This window comes from Hylobates moloch, unplaced genomic scaffold (genome assembly GCF_009828535.3).
Source record: "Hylobates moloch isolate HMO894 unplaced genomic scaffold, HMol_V3 SCAFFOLD_14, whole genome shotgun sequence".
Lineage (NCBI taxonomy): Eukaryota > Metazoa > Chordata > Mammalia > Primates > Hylobatidae > Hylobates > Hylobates moloch.
The window spans coordinates 3,983,400-3,995,266 of NW_026652289.1; the positions used below are offsets into that span (position 1 = coordinate 3,983,400).

The window sequence follows — 11,867 nt, forward strand, 5'->3', positions numbered from 1 at the left end:
GCCAAGGAGAGAGCACTAAGCTCATACTGAAAATACAGAAATAAGTCACGTAGGACTTGTGTGTCTCCCACTCAAGGCCGGGGTGGGGAGGCCCTGACTCTCTGTGTGCACCAGCCTCCAACCCCATCACGGCCACCCACTCAGGCTTGATGCTTTGCACACCCTTCTGGGGCACTTTCCCAGGCTGTTGGCATATAGCTAAGCATTTTGAAAACCACATAATGAGAATGTAAGGCTATTCCCGCCTAAAGAGAAGACCAAAGCTGGTCCGGAAGCTTTCTAACGGCTTACATTGTTGAAGGATGTAGTGGCTCACGAAGGAGGATCTAGTTAAATTGTTCAGCCTCAGATTAAGGCCATGTCCAGGCACCTGGCTGAAAAGCCAGAAGTGGGAAACGGAAGTGCCTGGGTGAGGACAGGTGCAGCCACTGAGCCAGGAAGAAAGCCCACCCAGCCATCCCACCATTGCTGCTGGGCTCTGTTCCCCTGGAACCCACCCACTGCATCCATGTGTCGGGGGCTAGTCCCTGCCACAGAGGGCTCACTCACTGTGAATCCGGCCCTGTGTTTGCAACCGGCCAGGGCTGCCCACCTGCTAAGAGAGATGCTTCCGTGGCGAAGGTCATGGCGAATTCCCGGATGACGTCTGCGGGGCTGCCATTGACGAAGAAGCCGAGGTAGCTGACAGAGGAGTGGAGAGCCAGGGGCACGGCTGTGGGGAAGGAGCCCAGGAGCCTGTCTCCAGCTCTCTTCAGCGCCTCGTACAGGCACTCCACCTTCTGGTCTTCACACTAAGGGGACGGAGACAGAGCCTGTGTTTCCACACCTCTCATTAGAAGTCGTCTATTAATTTAATGAATAACAATAAGGCAGCAATTAAAGTGAGACTCTTTTCTGTTCAAAGCACTGTAACATAATTTATCGCATCCCTGCTTGTCTGGGGTTATGGATTTCTTCTATACCTGGACCTCAGTTTTTTCAAATATTTCAGGGAAGTTTCTTTGCAGGATAGAGTCTCCTTTAGGTGCCCAGGTGGGAAATCCCCTGGTCCTTGAACTGCATCCCCTCCCTCCATGGCACGTGCTCATCACCTGCCAGGCCCTTTCTTCAGTCCCATGGCCCACTGCTTTGCTCAGGTTTGCGTGATTTGGCTTCTGGAGGTTTCTAGCAGACTCCAAGGCTGCCCAGGCACTGCTCAGAGCCTGTAGTGAGGGGGACTTAGCTGCACTTCCAGCTGTGGGGTCGCCCTCTTGTCCACGGCTGAGCACTGAGTCGGATTCCACAGGGGACTCCTCTAAGGCACTGAGGCTCTGCCTGCCTCCAACCCTCTCCTCCTCTTTTGCCTTCACCAGCAGTCTCTCCCCTGTGCGTCTCCTGCACTGAGAATTCTGCCTTGGGGTCTGCTCCCTGGAGGACCTGAGCCTGCACAGCCCCTGGCCCGGCCTCCCTGATGCCCCCTGAGTGGCTGCAGGACCCTCTTTCTGATGCAGCTCCCACCCGTGAGGCCGCAGGCTCTCTGTCACCTGGAGAATCCCTCAGGCCCATGGAGCCCGACAGGTGCTGGCCCGACAGCCTTGCCCATGGGGCTCCCACCCCCATCCTCCAGCCAGACGCAGCCTCTCCTGACATCTGGGCTTGGTGGCTTGGTGTTGCCTACTGCCCTGGGCAGGCTGCTTCCTGGGCTTGAAGACCTTCCCAGTGCCATTGGCCACATCGGACCACAGGGGAAACCCAGACACCACATCCTCCTGGTGGGAGATGGCCTGATCCCTTCTCTTCCCAGGACCGGGCTGCCCTCGGAATTTCCCACAGTGCTTCTTACAAGCGCAAGTATGAAGCCAGATCACAGTGTTTAATGCAGCTTCCATCTCCCTGTGGACAGGCTGGCCTGACATTCCTCCCTGTCTGTTTTCTCTGCAGCCCTCAACGGCACTCAACACAAAACCATCCAGTGAACGCATGTCCATTCCTGAATCCATCTCACATTGTGTTTCTTGGCCTCAGATATGTAATTTTCAAGAATAGTCATGTTATAAATGTAGCCGTGATCAATATCACACTTCAGAAGATTAGTGTTTTCATTTTACAGCATCAAAGGTACACAGTGAGTCTCTGTTACACTCTTCTGCCTGCGAGGGGAGCTCCACTAACCACGGCCAGGCCAGACCTGGGGTGGGGGACTGGGAGGAGCTAACGACAGAGGGAGGTGTGTGAGTGTGTGTGTGTCTGCATATGTCTACGTGTGTATGTCTGTGTGTGTGTCTGCATATGCGTATGTCTAAGTGTGTCTCTGTGTCTGCGTATGCCTACATGTGTGTCTGTGTGTATGCATGCGTGTATCTGTGTGCATATGTGTGTATGTGGTGCTTATGTGTGTGTGTCTGCGTATGTCTATGTGTGTCTGTGTGTCTGCGTATGTCTATATGTGTGTCTGTGTGTATGCATGTGTGTATCTGTGTGCATATGTGTGTATGTGGTGCTATGTGTGTGTCTGTTTGTGTGCATGGTCTATGTATGTGCATGTATGTGCGTGTCTGTGCATGCGTGTGTATCTAATGTGTGTCTCTGTGTGTGTCTGTGTGTGTCTGTGCATGTATCTGTGTATTCCTGTGTGTGTATATCTGTGTGTATCTGTGTGCATGTGTACCTATGTACATGTATGTGTGTATATGCATCTATCTGTGTGTGTCTGTGTATGTCTGTATCCATGTATGCATGTATATATGTGTGTGTCTGTATCTGTGTCTCTGTGTGTGTCTGTATGCATGTATGTGTGTATATCTGTGTGTGCCATGTGTACATCTCTGTGTCTATCTGTGTGTGTCTGTGTGTCTATATCTGTGTATGTCTCTATGCATGTATGTGTGTGTATCTGTGTGCATGTGTCAGTCTCTGTGTCAATCTGTGTGTGTCTATGTGTGTGAGCTATGTGTGTGTCTCTGTGTCTATCTGTGTGTGTCTATGTGTGTGAGCTATGTGTGTGTCTCTGTGTCTATCTGTGTGTGTGTGTGCTTGCACCTCAATGGGCTGGGGAAAGAGTGGGGGGCCAAGGCCCACTATGATTTCTGAGCTGTGTCACATGGCTTGGGCTGCCTTGCCTTTCCCCGTTAGCTCCAGAGGGTGAGCCAGAGGGGAGTCAGCTTGTCACAAGTGCCATTGATGTCGATGTAGGGTGAAACTCTCTCGGTTTTTCTGGGGCTTTCCCAGTCTTAGTTCTGTGCTCTGGGGATCCCTGCAAGTGTCGGGCAATCCGGGGTGGTGGTTGGAGGCTTTGGAAGGTGCTGCTTCTCCTGGGACATCTTCCAGAAATCTTTTCCCTTCAGAGGTTTGCATTCCTCCTTTCCATCCAGCACCGAGGGGCCTGGTGTTGGAATGGAGGGTTCCTTGGGCCCTGATGGAATTCCTTGAAATGGGTGGAACAAATCAGTTTGCCAACAGCAGAGTTGGGGCCAGGCCGCGGTAGCGGAAGTGGGTGTGTCCTTCCTCAAGCCGCTCTGGCGGAGCTGAGGACGGCAGTGGCTGTCTGTCCCTCCCTTCTCCTTCTTTTCTCCTGAGCAGCTCCCACATCCTTCTTGTCTTCCCGGTGCCCCTGTAGAGCTGCCCGCTGGGCCATTGTGTGTGGCTGTGGAGCTACCCACTGGGCCATTTTTTTTTCTGACTCAGACGGCTGGTCCCTGAGACAGGGAAAAGTTCTGCATTTGGGGGTAGCTAACAATCACCCATCCTTGAGTTGACTTACCATACATTTTGGAAGCTCAAACTCTGTTTTAGGGGCTGTGCTAGTTTCTGGGGGTGCAAAGATGAATGAGGCATCTGCCTTCCCTTGAGGGACTCGGTCTGGTGAGGGATACGGTGCTGCACCAGACACATGGCCCATGTGATACAAAGTGCCACTAGACACGTGAACAAGAAAATGGGCAGCAACTCCTTTTGCCTAGGGAGCTGGAGAAGACTCAAAAAGGGGAGAGGATAAATGAGTTGGGTTCTGAAGGATGAATAGGAGTTGACCAGATGAAGGCAAAGAGGAAAATAAAGGACAGCTCATATGAAGGTGCCAGCTAATGATGCAGTTCTGGACCATCCCATTTAAATAAGTCAACTTTGTCCCATCATGGCCTAGTTAGCACAGAAAAATGCCTCCACTTGCCGTGAGCATTGAAGGCACACTGGGTTGACTCACCGTGAAGAAGTCACAGAGTGTCACGTGTGGGAAGACTTCATGGGCTCTGTTCTTTGCACACTGGCGCTTGCTCTCTCTCCAGAACTCCTGAAGTTTTTCCAGCAGAGGCCCCGTTGGACAGAGGAAAAGGGCATACTCCTGGGGGATGGGGTCGTCTAGGGAAGGGTCATTGCAATGATCGTGCAGCCTGCAACAGAGAGCAAACCGGCTTCACCCACTGTCACAACAAAAAGAGTTTTCCCCTTTGAGGGCACACAACAGAATGACAATGATAGCAATGCAGAATTATAGGGCACACTGAACACATAATATATGCTCATGACATAAATTAATCTCACAGCCATCCTACCGGTGGGAGGCACAGCAGCAGAGCTGTGTGTGGCACAGACCTGGTTAGTGTCCGTCCTGCTCTCAGACCCACCTTAGTGTGATTCCAAAGTCCAAGGTGGAAAAAATGAAAGAAAGTTGACAGCAAGACCTAAAACCTGGTCTTCAAATGATCTGTGGGCCCAGCATCTCCTTGATGGTGTGGGAAAATTTTGTGGAAAAACCTCACATTCGTATTTTACCTCAAACTTCAAATTACATATAAAAATCAAAACCAAAAACCTAGACAAAATTTAGGCAGCTACTGCGTTTCTTTAGATTCAGTTATTTTATCTTATTTTATTTTGTTTTTGAGATGGAGTCTTGCTCTGTCGCCCAGGCTGGAGTGCAGTGGCACAGTCTCAGCTCACTGCAACCTCCACCTCTCAGGTTCAAGTGATTTCCCTGCCTCAGCCTCCTGAGTGGCTGGGATTTCAGGCAGACAGTTATTTTAAATTAAAGGAAAAACGATGGATGACCCAACATAGGAGTTCATTGTCACTAACAATAAAAACGGAAATAAAATAGCTCCGAGGCAGCATTTTTCTCATCTGTTAAGTTCACAAAGATTTTTTTACTAAAAAGGATAAAAGTTCTGCTTAATGTGTGAAAGGTGCAGCAGGACTTAAGGACAGACCTTTCAACTTTTACGTGAAGCAATTTGCCAATAGGTATCGAGAGTCTTAAAATGCCCAACACTCTTTGAACTAATAATTCTACTTCCAGAAATTTCTCCTGAGGAAAGAGCACAAAGTACTGTATAGGCAAAACTTTACCTGTGAAACATTTATTTAGGGTTATTTAGAAGAAAGTCATTTAGAAGAAAGTTACAAGGTTATTTAGGGTTATTTAGAAGAAAGAAGAAAAACTCCATAACTGATAGCAAATCTATTTATCGTGCATTCATTGGAAATCATGGTTTGGAAGAATTTCTAATTACTCAGCAAAGTGCCTGTGATATAATTTTCAATTTAGAAAGTAGTATTCAATCACTAGAGGAAACAGAACTTATGCAAGGCCATATTCTCTTCAATAAAAATCACAGAGGAAGTTACCTCTCCTCTCCCTCGTGGTTCCCACCCTCCCCCTTTCCAGGGTTCACCCAGAGGGTGAAGCTGCTTTGTCTTCTCCCAGAAATTTAGGTAATGGACTTAGAGATAGCACTTGTTTTACATAAATCATAAGCTGTTATTCAAATTATTCTACCACTGGCATTTTTCCTCTACCATGTCTTTTCAATTAATCCCTGTTGATACACACATGTCTAGTGAAGTTTGTCAGCGTGAATTTGTTAAGGGCTGTGTAATAATGCATCGTATACATATGCAGTGTTGCACTTGTTCATTCCTGCATTGATGAACATCTAAATTATTTTATTTTAAAACTATTTCATAACCCTGTAATCAAGATCTTTGTACATGTCTCTTTAGGCTCCTTGCGTTTCTCCAGGGAATCTGCTTAGATGCACGACAGAGGCTGGGGGGCTGTGCACATTGCCAAGGTTGGCAGATACCCAGCACTGCCTTCTTCAGTGACACCAGTGACGTGTGAGGCCCCCACTTCCCTCACCCTCATCAACACTTGGAGTTCCCTTGTTTACTCTAATGATATCTTAATTTACACCACCTCCCTGGTTACTAGTGAGAGGTTGGGGTGCTCTTGACTGAGTCTAGGGGACCCCATTGCCTCCCTGTTTTTTGATGGGGTTCCTAGTCTTATTGACTGGGTTGCAATGGGCAGGTGCTGGCCATGCCCCTCACAGCAGTGGGCTTGTTTCTGATCCAAAATTGGCAACTGGCTTTAGTGGAGTCTGTGAAGGGGTTGCCCATTTTGCCCGTGGCCTACACTTTCTGGAGGAGGAGGGGGCATCCCATTGGGAACACTGCATGATCAGAGACCAAGGATCAGTATCTGCCCTCCTGCTTTGGGGAGGGCACTCCAGCCTCCCGGGACCTGGTTTTTGTTGTTTGATTTTCCCTGTGGCTATCTCAGGGCAGAGGATGAAGGACTCCCCATAGCACATCCAGGTGGGAGAGGGTTTTAGAGAAACGGTGGCCCTCCTCTCCACCCCCAGAGTAGAGAACAGGCCCATGGCACTGGGTGGCTTGCAGAATCACTCACGCAGCTGATACCTGGTGAGGTCACCTGGAATCAGAGCCCTCACCCGACCTACACACCTGGTGCCCTTAGAGGGCTTCATGACCTCCAGTAAACTCCCTTCCCCTCAGAGGCAGCCTGAGAGCATGGTGGCCACTAGTTTCTATCAGCAAAGATGTCAATTATGTCTCGAATCTTTCCATCAATAAACACAAACATCCTCCTGTCTATGTCAACCTTATCCATCGCAGTAGGCAGTTGAGGACTTAATCAAACACAAGTGTGTAAAATCCCAGCCTGCTCTTCAATTACTCAAATAGGTTGAATATCAGCAGTACAAATACAAAACCCAAATGTCACCATTTTTAACCTGATTACTTTATTCTAACAATTACCCTCATTTACGTGCTTATCACAACACAACAATTATGTCTTCCCCGTTTACTCAACAAAGCACATGAACCTGTTCTTCTTAGCAGTCAAATTGGATTGAATCAGGTTTGTAAGTGAAGAAAGCCTTGTTCAAAGTTCTCTCTTTCTCTTTCCATGGTTAACCAAAGCCCTGTGCCCCTCCCTCAGTGCACTATGGGTAGGCAGGGAGGTTATTTTGTTTCACTTCCGTAGTGGCCCCATCCCACCCAGAGGCGCCCGGCTCTTCCTGGCGTCAACCCTGGTGGGAGGGAGTTGCACAGGGCATTCAGCCCAAACGCCCCTGGGTCTACAGGAGCAGCTGCACTCACCAGGCCAAGGCCTCCTCCGCCGTCTTCCTCCCAGTGGCCGCCAACGCTTTCAGCCTGCAGAAGAGCAGACACAGGCACAGAGTCACGTCGCCCATTCTTGGGAAAAGGGTCAGAGAGGCAGGGTGTAGCCTTGCACACCCAGGATCTTTGGGAGGTGCTCTGAAGAGGTCCTGATGCTGAACTTCCAGCTGGAAGTTCCAGTGCCTGTCCCCTGAGTGCTGCCATCGTGGTTTTGGACAATGCTGACCAGCTAGCACCTCCCGCTCACTTTCCTTCCCTGGCTACCCGCTTCAGCCCTTGGCACGGGGTCTCAGTGCCGAGGACCTGACCTCCTCCTGCTCCTGCAATCCCTCTCCCTGGCCTGCCCCTCCCCACTGCCTAGAGCAAATGGACCCACCTTGTGGAACGTGCCCCCGGCTTGAACACACGCTTTCCTCGCCCCAGCATCAGCGACTCTGATCCCCAGGCTCACCTCCCACACCTCTCTGCTGGGAAACAGCCCTTTCCAAAGCACCCAGACAGGCACTTGTCACGGCTCACACAGTCCCCTTGCATCCGTGGCTCTCCCCTGCTAGACCAAGAGCTCCCTGAACGCAGGGCTGAGTCTTATGCATCACGGTAACCCAGGACGTAGGTACATTGCATTGAATTGGGCAGAACTGGATCCAATGAAACAGAATGGAATATAGCTAAGGTAATTTATCAGGAATGCAGACTGGAAACAGCGGGCGTCCATGAGGAACCCACCACGTGATGCCGGATGCTGCTATTCGGGTGGGCACCGATGGGGCTATGGCCACCTGGAGAGGTTTGAATGAGGCAGCTTTGGTGCAGGGCCCTTATTTGAGGTGCTCTGGCGTGGGGAAATTAACACACATTTCTCTTCCTCCAAGATGTGCTTAATGTTTAAACTGGAAGGAGTTTTGAGTAGAAGTCCATGCTACAGGTTTAGTAGTAAAATCCAGCGTGGACTCCTTCAAAGGCATGGAGAGCTGGTTCGAGTCCCACCTCCGCCACTAATCCACTCTCTGGGCCCAGTGTCCTGCCTGCACTGGGTGGCGAGCAGTGGACCAAAGCTGCCTTGTCTGCGCTGCCTGGGTGGTGCCTGGTGGCCGCCCTGCACACGACTGACCCCACTCCCCATTCAAAGGGCCCTGGCTTAGCTTGGACATAACAGTGATGACAAAGCCCTGACTTGGGGAGAAGAAAGGGGTTTATCTAGCTTCAAAGTTACTTCACCCAATTTGGCCAAGCTTTTGTTATAGTGTGGAAGGCAAGTTTAGCTCCTTCCCCAGCCCAAAGTTACCTCAAGTGTGTTTCTGATACATTTTTCCATGTGAAAAAATGAATGGGTCAGATCTAAGGCACTGGCTTGCCATGAAAGCTGTGACCCAATGTTGCTGTGGTGTCCTCCCTCTCCGAGAGCGGTAACTCTGGAGGCTGAGCTCTTCCACATGCAGGCCTTTCCCTTGGGTCAGCAGGGTCGCGCTCACACTGTGTCTGAAGTTTCCTACCCATTTGTTTCGTTATCAGACACTCAAGGGATTCTCCCTGAGGACAAGTGGCTTTCCCCGGGCAGCGTGGAAGCACAGCCCTGCTGACAGTTGGTCCCAGTGTTAGAAACTCAGCGGGCTTTGGGGCCTTTCACGTTAGAGTTTGAACATCTTGAAATGCCACCTTCAGAGTCACTGAGCTGCACACAAAGAGATGACAACCAGGCCCCAAGCTCCTCCAAACCCCCAAAACGGGGCACCCGGAGTAACACATGGCTTCTGATTTTCACAAATTTCAGGGTCCCCCAATCAGCCAACAACAGAGCTGGTCTTTAAAAGGTCAAGAATATCAGGGATATTCTTTTGCCTCCCTGGGCCACACATAAAATACACTAACACTAATAATAGCTAATGAGCTAAAAAAAAAAAAAATCTCATAATATTTTAAGAAAGTTTACCAATTTGTGTTGGGCAGCCAACACAAATTGAACAGGGCAGCCTTAGGAGGCTGAGGTGGGATGATGGCTTAAACCCAAAGCTGTCCTGGGCCACACGTGGGTTGGACAAGCTTGGTCAAGATCACCTCATTTACGAAAAGCAGAAGAGGGCCCTGTGAAGAGGCAGTGTCTCACCCTGCAAGGTGCACTGCTTTGACAGGAAGCTGTACCCTACACCCCTGCAGCTCCATGCCGGGGGCCGCAGCAGGATCTGGCTCCAGCCCCACTGGCTGGGCCCCAGGGTCTCTGGGCAGTACTCACGCGGTGTGCACTGGGAAGCCCACGGCCAGGAGGGGCTCCAGGAGCAAGGGGCTGCTGCGGCCCTTGAGCTTGTTGGAGACCTTGGCGTAGAGCTGCGTCTCTCCCGCTGCCATCTCTTCCTGCCCGCAGGCCAAGAAGCTCGCCTGCACACAGAAATGAGGAGATAAAGCAAGAGGGGGAGAGGCAAGGCTGAGGCTGTGAAGAAAAACCTCAAGCTCTTTTTGATCTTTCTGACAAAAGTTGATATCCTGTTTGCATGAGATATCGGTTTTCAGAATTCTGTTTGCAGGATGCTGGGTGCAGCGTCCACCAATCCTAACTGTTTCCACCACGGGGGTTGGAGGCTAAAGGTCCAACTGAGCCCCTGCATGGGATCAGCCTCTATAGGGACTTGGCTAGTATTTGGGAGCAAGAATGTGTGAGAGCATGGGGGAAGGAAGTGGAGGAGAAATCAGGGAATGAGTTCCCTCCTGGATCCTGCTGTTCCCCTGCCCTGACCCACCCTGGATCCCAGTCTCCTTGTCTGTGAACAAGACATTAAACCCCACTCTATCTATTGTCTCAGATTGCTGGAAAACTTACTGGTTCTTTCAGTCATTTGTTGACTTGTTTTTTTATTTTAAAAACTTTAAAAGCTTAATATGTGTACAGAAAAGTTCATGAATCATATGTGTATAGCTCAAGGAATTTCCATAAATGGGCCCACACCCCTAATTCCCCCACGACCCAAAATCAAACAGGGCAACCAAGGGAATTTTGTACCTCCTCCAACCAAGGGGACATTTGGCAATGTCTGGAGACATTTTTGTTTCCAAAATGAGGCGGGGGTGGTGGTGGGTGGGGTGGACATTGCAGTACTGGCACTAGTGGGTATAGGCCAGGAATGTCACAGTGCCCTGGACAGTCTCCCCAACAAAATGTCACTAGTGCCAAGGTGGAGATAGCCTGCTCTGGAACATTCTCAGAACCTCAGATGCACCTCTGCCCCCAGCTCAGCCTCCTCCAGTTATCTCCTCCCTCCCCCAGAAAGTAAACTGCCATATCACTTGTGTATGAATTGTGCCTGTGTTTGAGCCTCATGTAAATAGAACCATATAGCATATTCTCTATCATATCTAGTTTCTTTTTCCTCAAATTATGCCTGTAAAATTTATCCACATTATTGCTTGTAGCCACAGTTAGTTCACTGTTATTGCTGTGTAGTATTTGATTAATAAGTATACCCGCCAGGCATGGTGGCTCATGCCTGTAATCCCAGCACTTTGGGACTTTGGGATTACAAGCGGGGGTGGATCACCTGAGGTCAGGAGTTTGAGACCAGCCTGGCCAACATGTTGAAACCCTGTCTCTACTGAAAAATACAAAAATTAGTCGGGCATGGTGGTGCATGCCTGTAATCCCAGCTACTCAGGAGGGTGAGGCAGGAGAATCATTTGAACCCAGGAGGTGGAGGTTGCAGTGAACAAAGATTGCACCACTGCACTCCAGCCTGGGACAGAGTGAGACTCCAGCTCAAAAATAAATAACATTTATCCATTTCTCTGTTGATATGCATTCAGGAAGTTTTCAGTTGTTTTGCTATTGTAACTAATGTTGCTGAGGACGTTCTTGTACGTGTCTTTGAGTGCCTTGTGCACGCATTTCTGTTAGGTGTGCATCTAGGAGTGGGGTTGTTGGATCACAGAGCATGTGAATCTCCATTAGGAACTGCTAAGAAGTTGTACAAAGCTCTGTATCCTCATTCACACTTAATATTATCAGTCCCTAATTTTAGCCACTCTGTGGTGGGGGTGGTGCGTAGTGGTATCTCCCTGTGGTTCCCATTTGTATTTCCCTGAGGGATAATGATACTGGGCACCATTTCACAGGCTTATTGCCCATTTGAATATCCTCTCTGGGGAAGTTTCTGTTCAGGTAGTCTGCTCTTTTTTTTTTTTACTAGGTTGTTTGCTTTTTCTTATCAATTTGTAGGAATTCTGGTTAGAGTTTTCTGCATCCTGTTCAAGAGATTGTTGTTAATCCAACATTGATGAAGATCATCTATGTTTTGTTCTAGAAGTTTTGCTACTTTTGCTGTTCATATGTAGCTCTATGATCCATTTGAATTCATTCTGTGTATGGCATGAGGTAGGGGTAGACTTTCATCTGCTTCCCCATTGAAAAGGCCATCCTTTGCCCAGTGAATTGCAGTAGGAGGCTTATTGTAAATCAAATGACTGTATATGGATTAGTT

The 11,867-nt window shown here is 49.3% G+C and overlaps 1 protein-coding gene across 3 annotated transcripts in view; it reads right to left on the reverse strand.

The window, feature by feature from the left end:
- Positions 1-9,747, reverse strand: part of UBASH3A (ubiquitin associated and SH3 domain containing A) — a 39,339-nt gene extending 29,592 nt beyond the window's left edge. For 2 of the 3 annotated variants that reach the window (XM_032175220.2, XM_032175221.2), the window contains exons 1-4: positions 9,635-9,747; positions 7,384-7,437; positions 4,181-4,367; positions 593-791 (exon numbers count right to left, since the gene is read on the reverse strand). In XM_032175220.2, the coding sequence (XP_032031111.1) occupies positions 593-791; positions 4,181-4,367; positions 7,384-7,437; positions 9,635-9,747 (553 nt within the window). Of the gene's footprint in view, positions 1-291; positions 406-592; positions 792-4,180; positions 4,368-7,383; positions 7,438-9,634 lie in introns of all 3 variants that reach the window. The other variant, XM_032175219.2, reaches the window with a different exon arrangement.
- Positions 9,748-11,867: the final 2,120 nt, after the last annotated feature.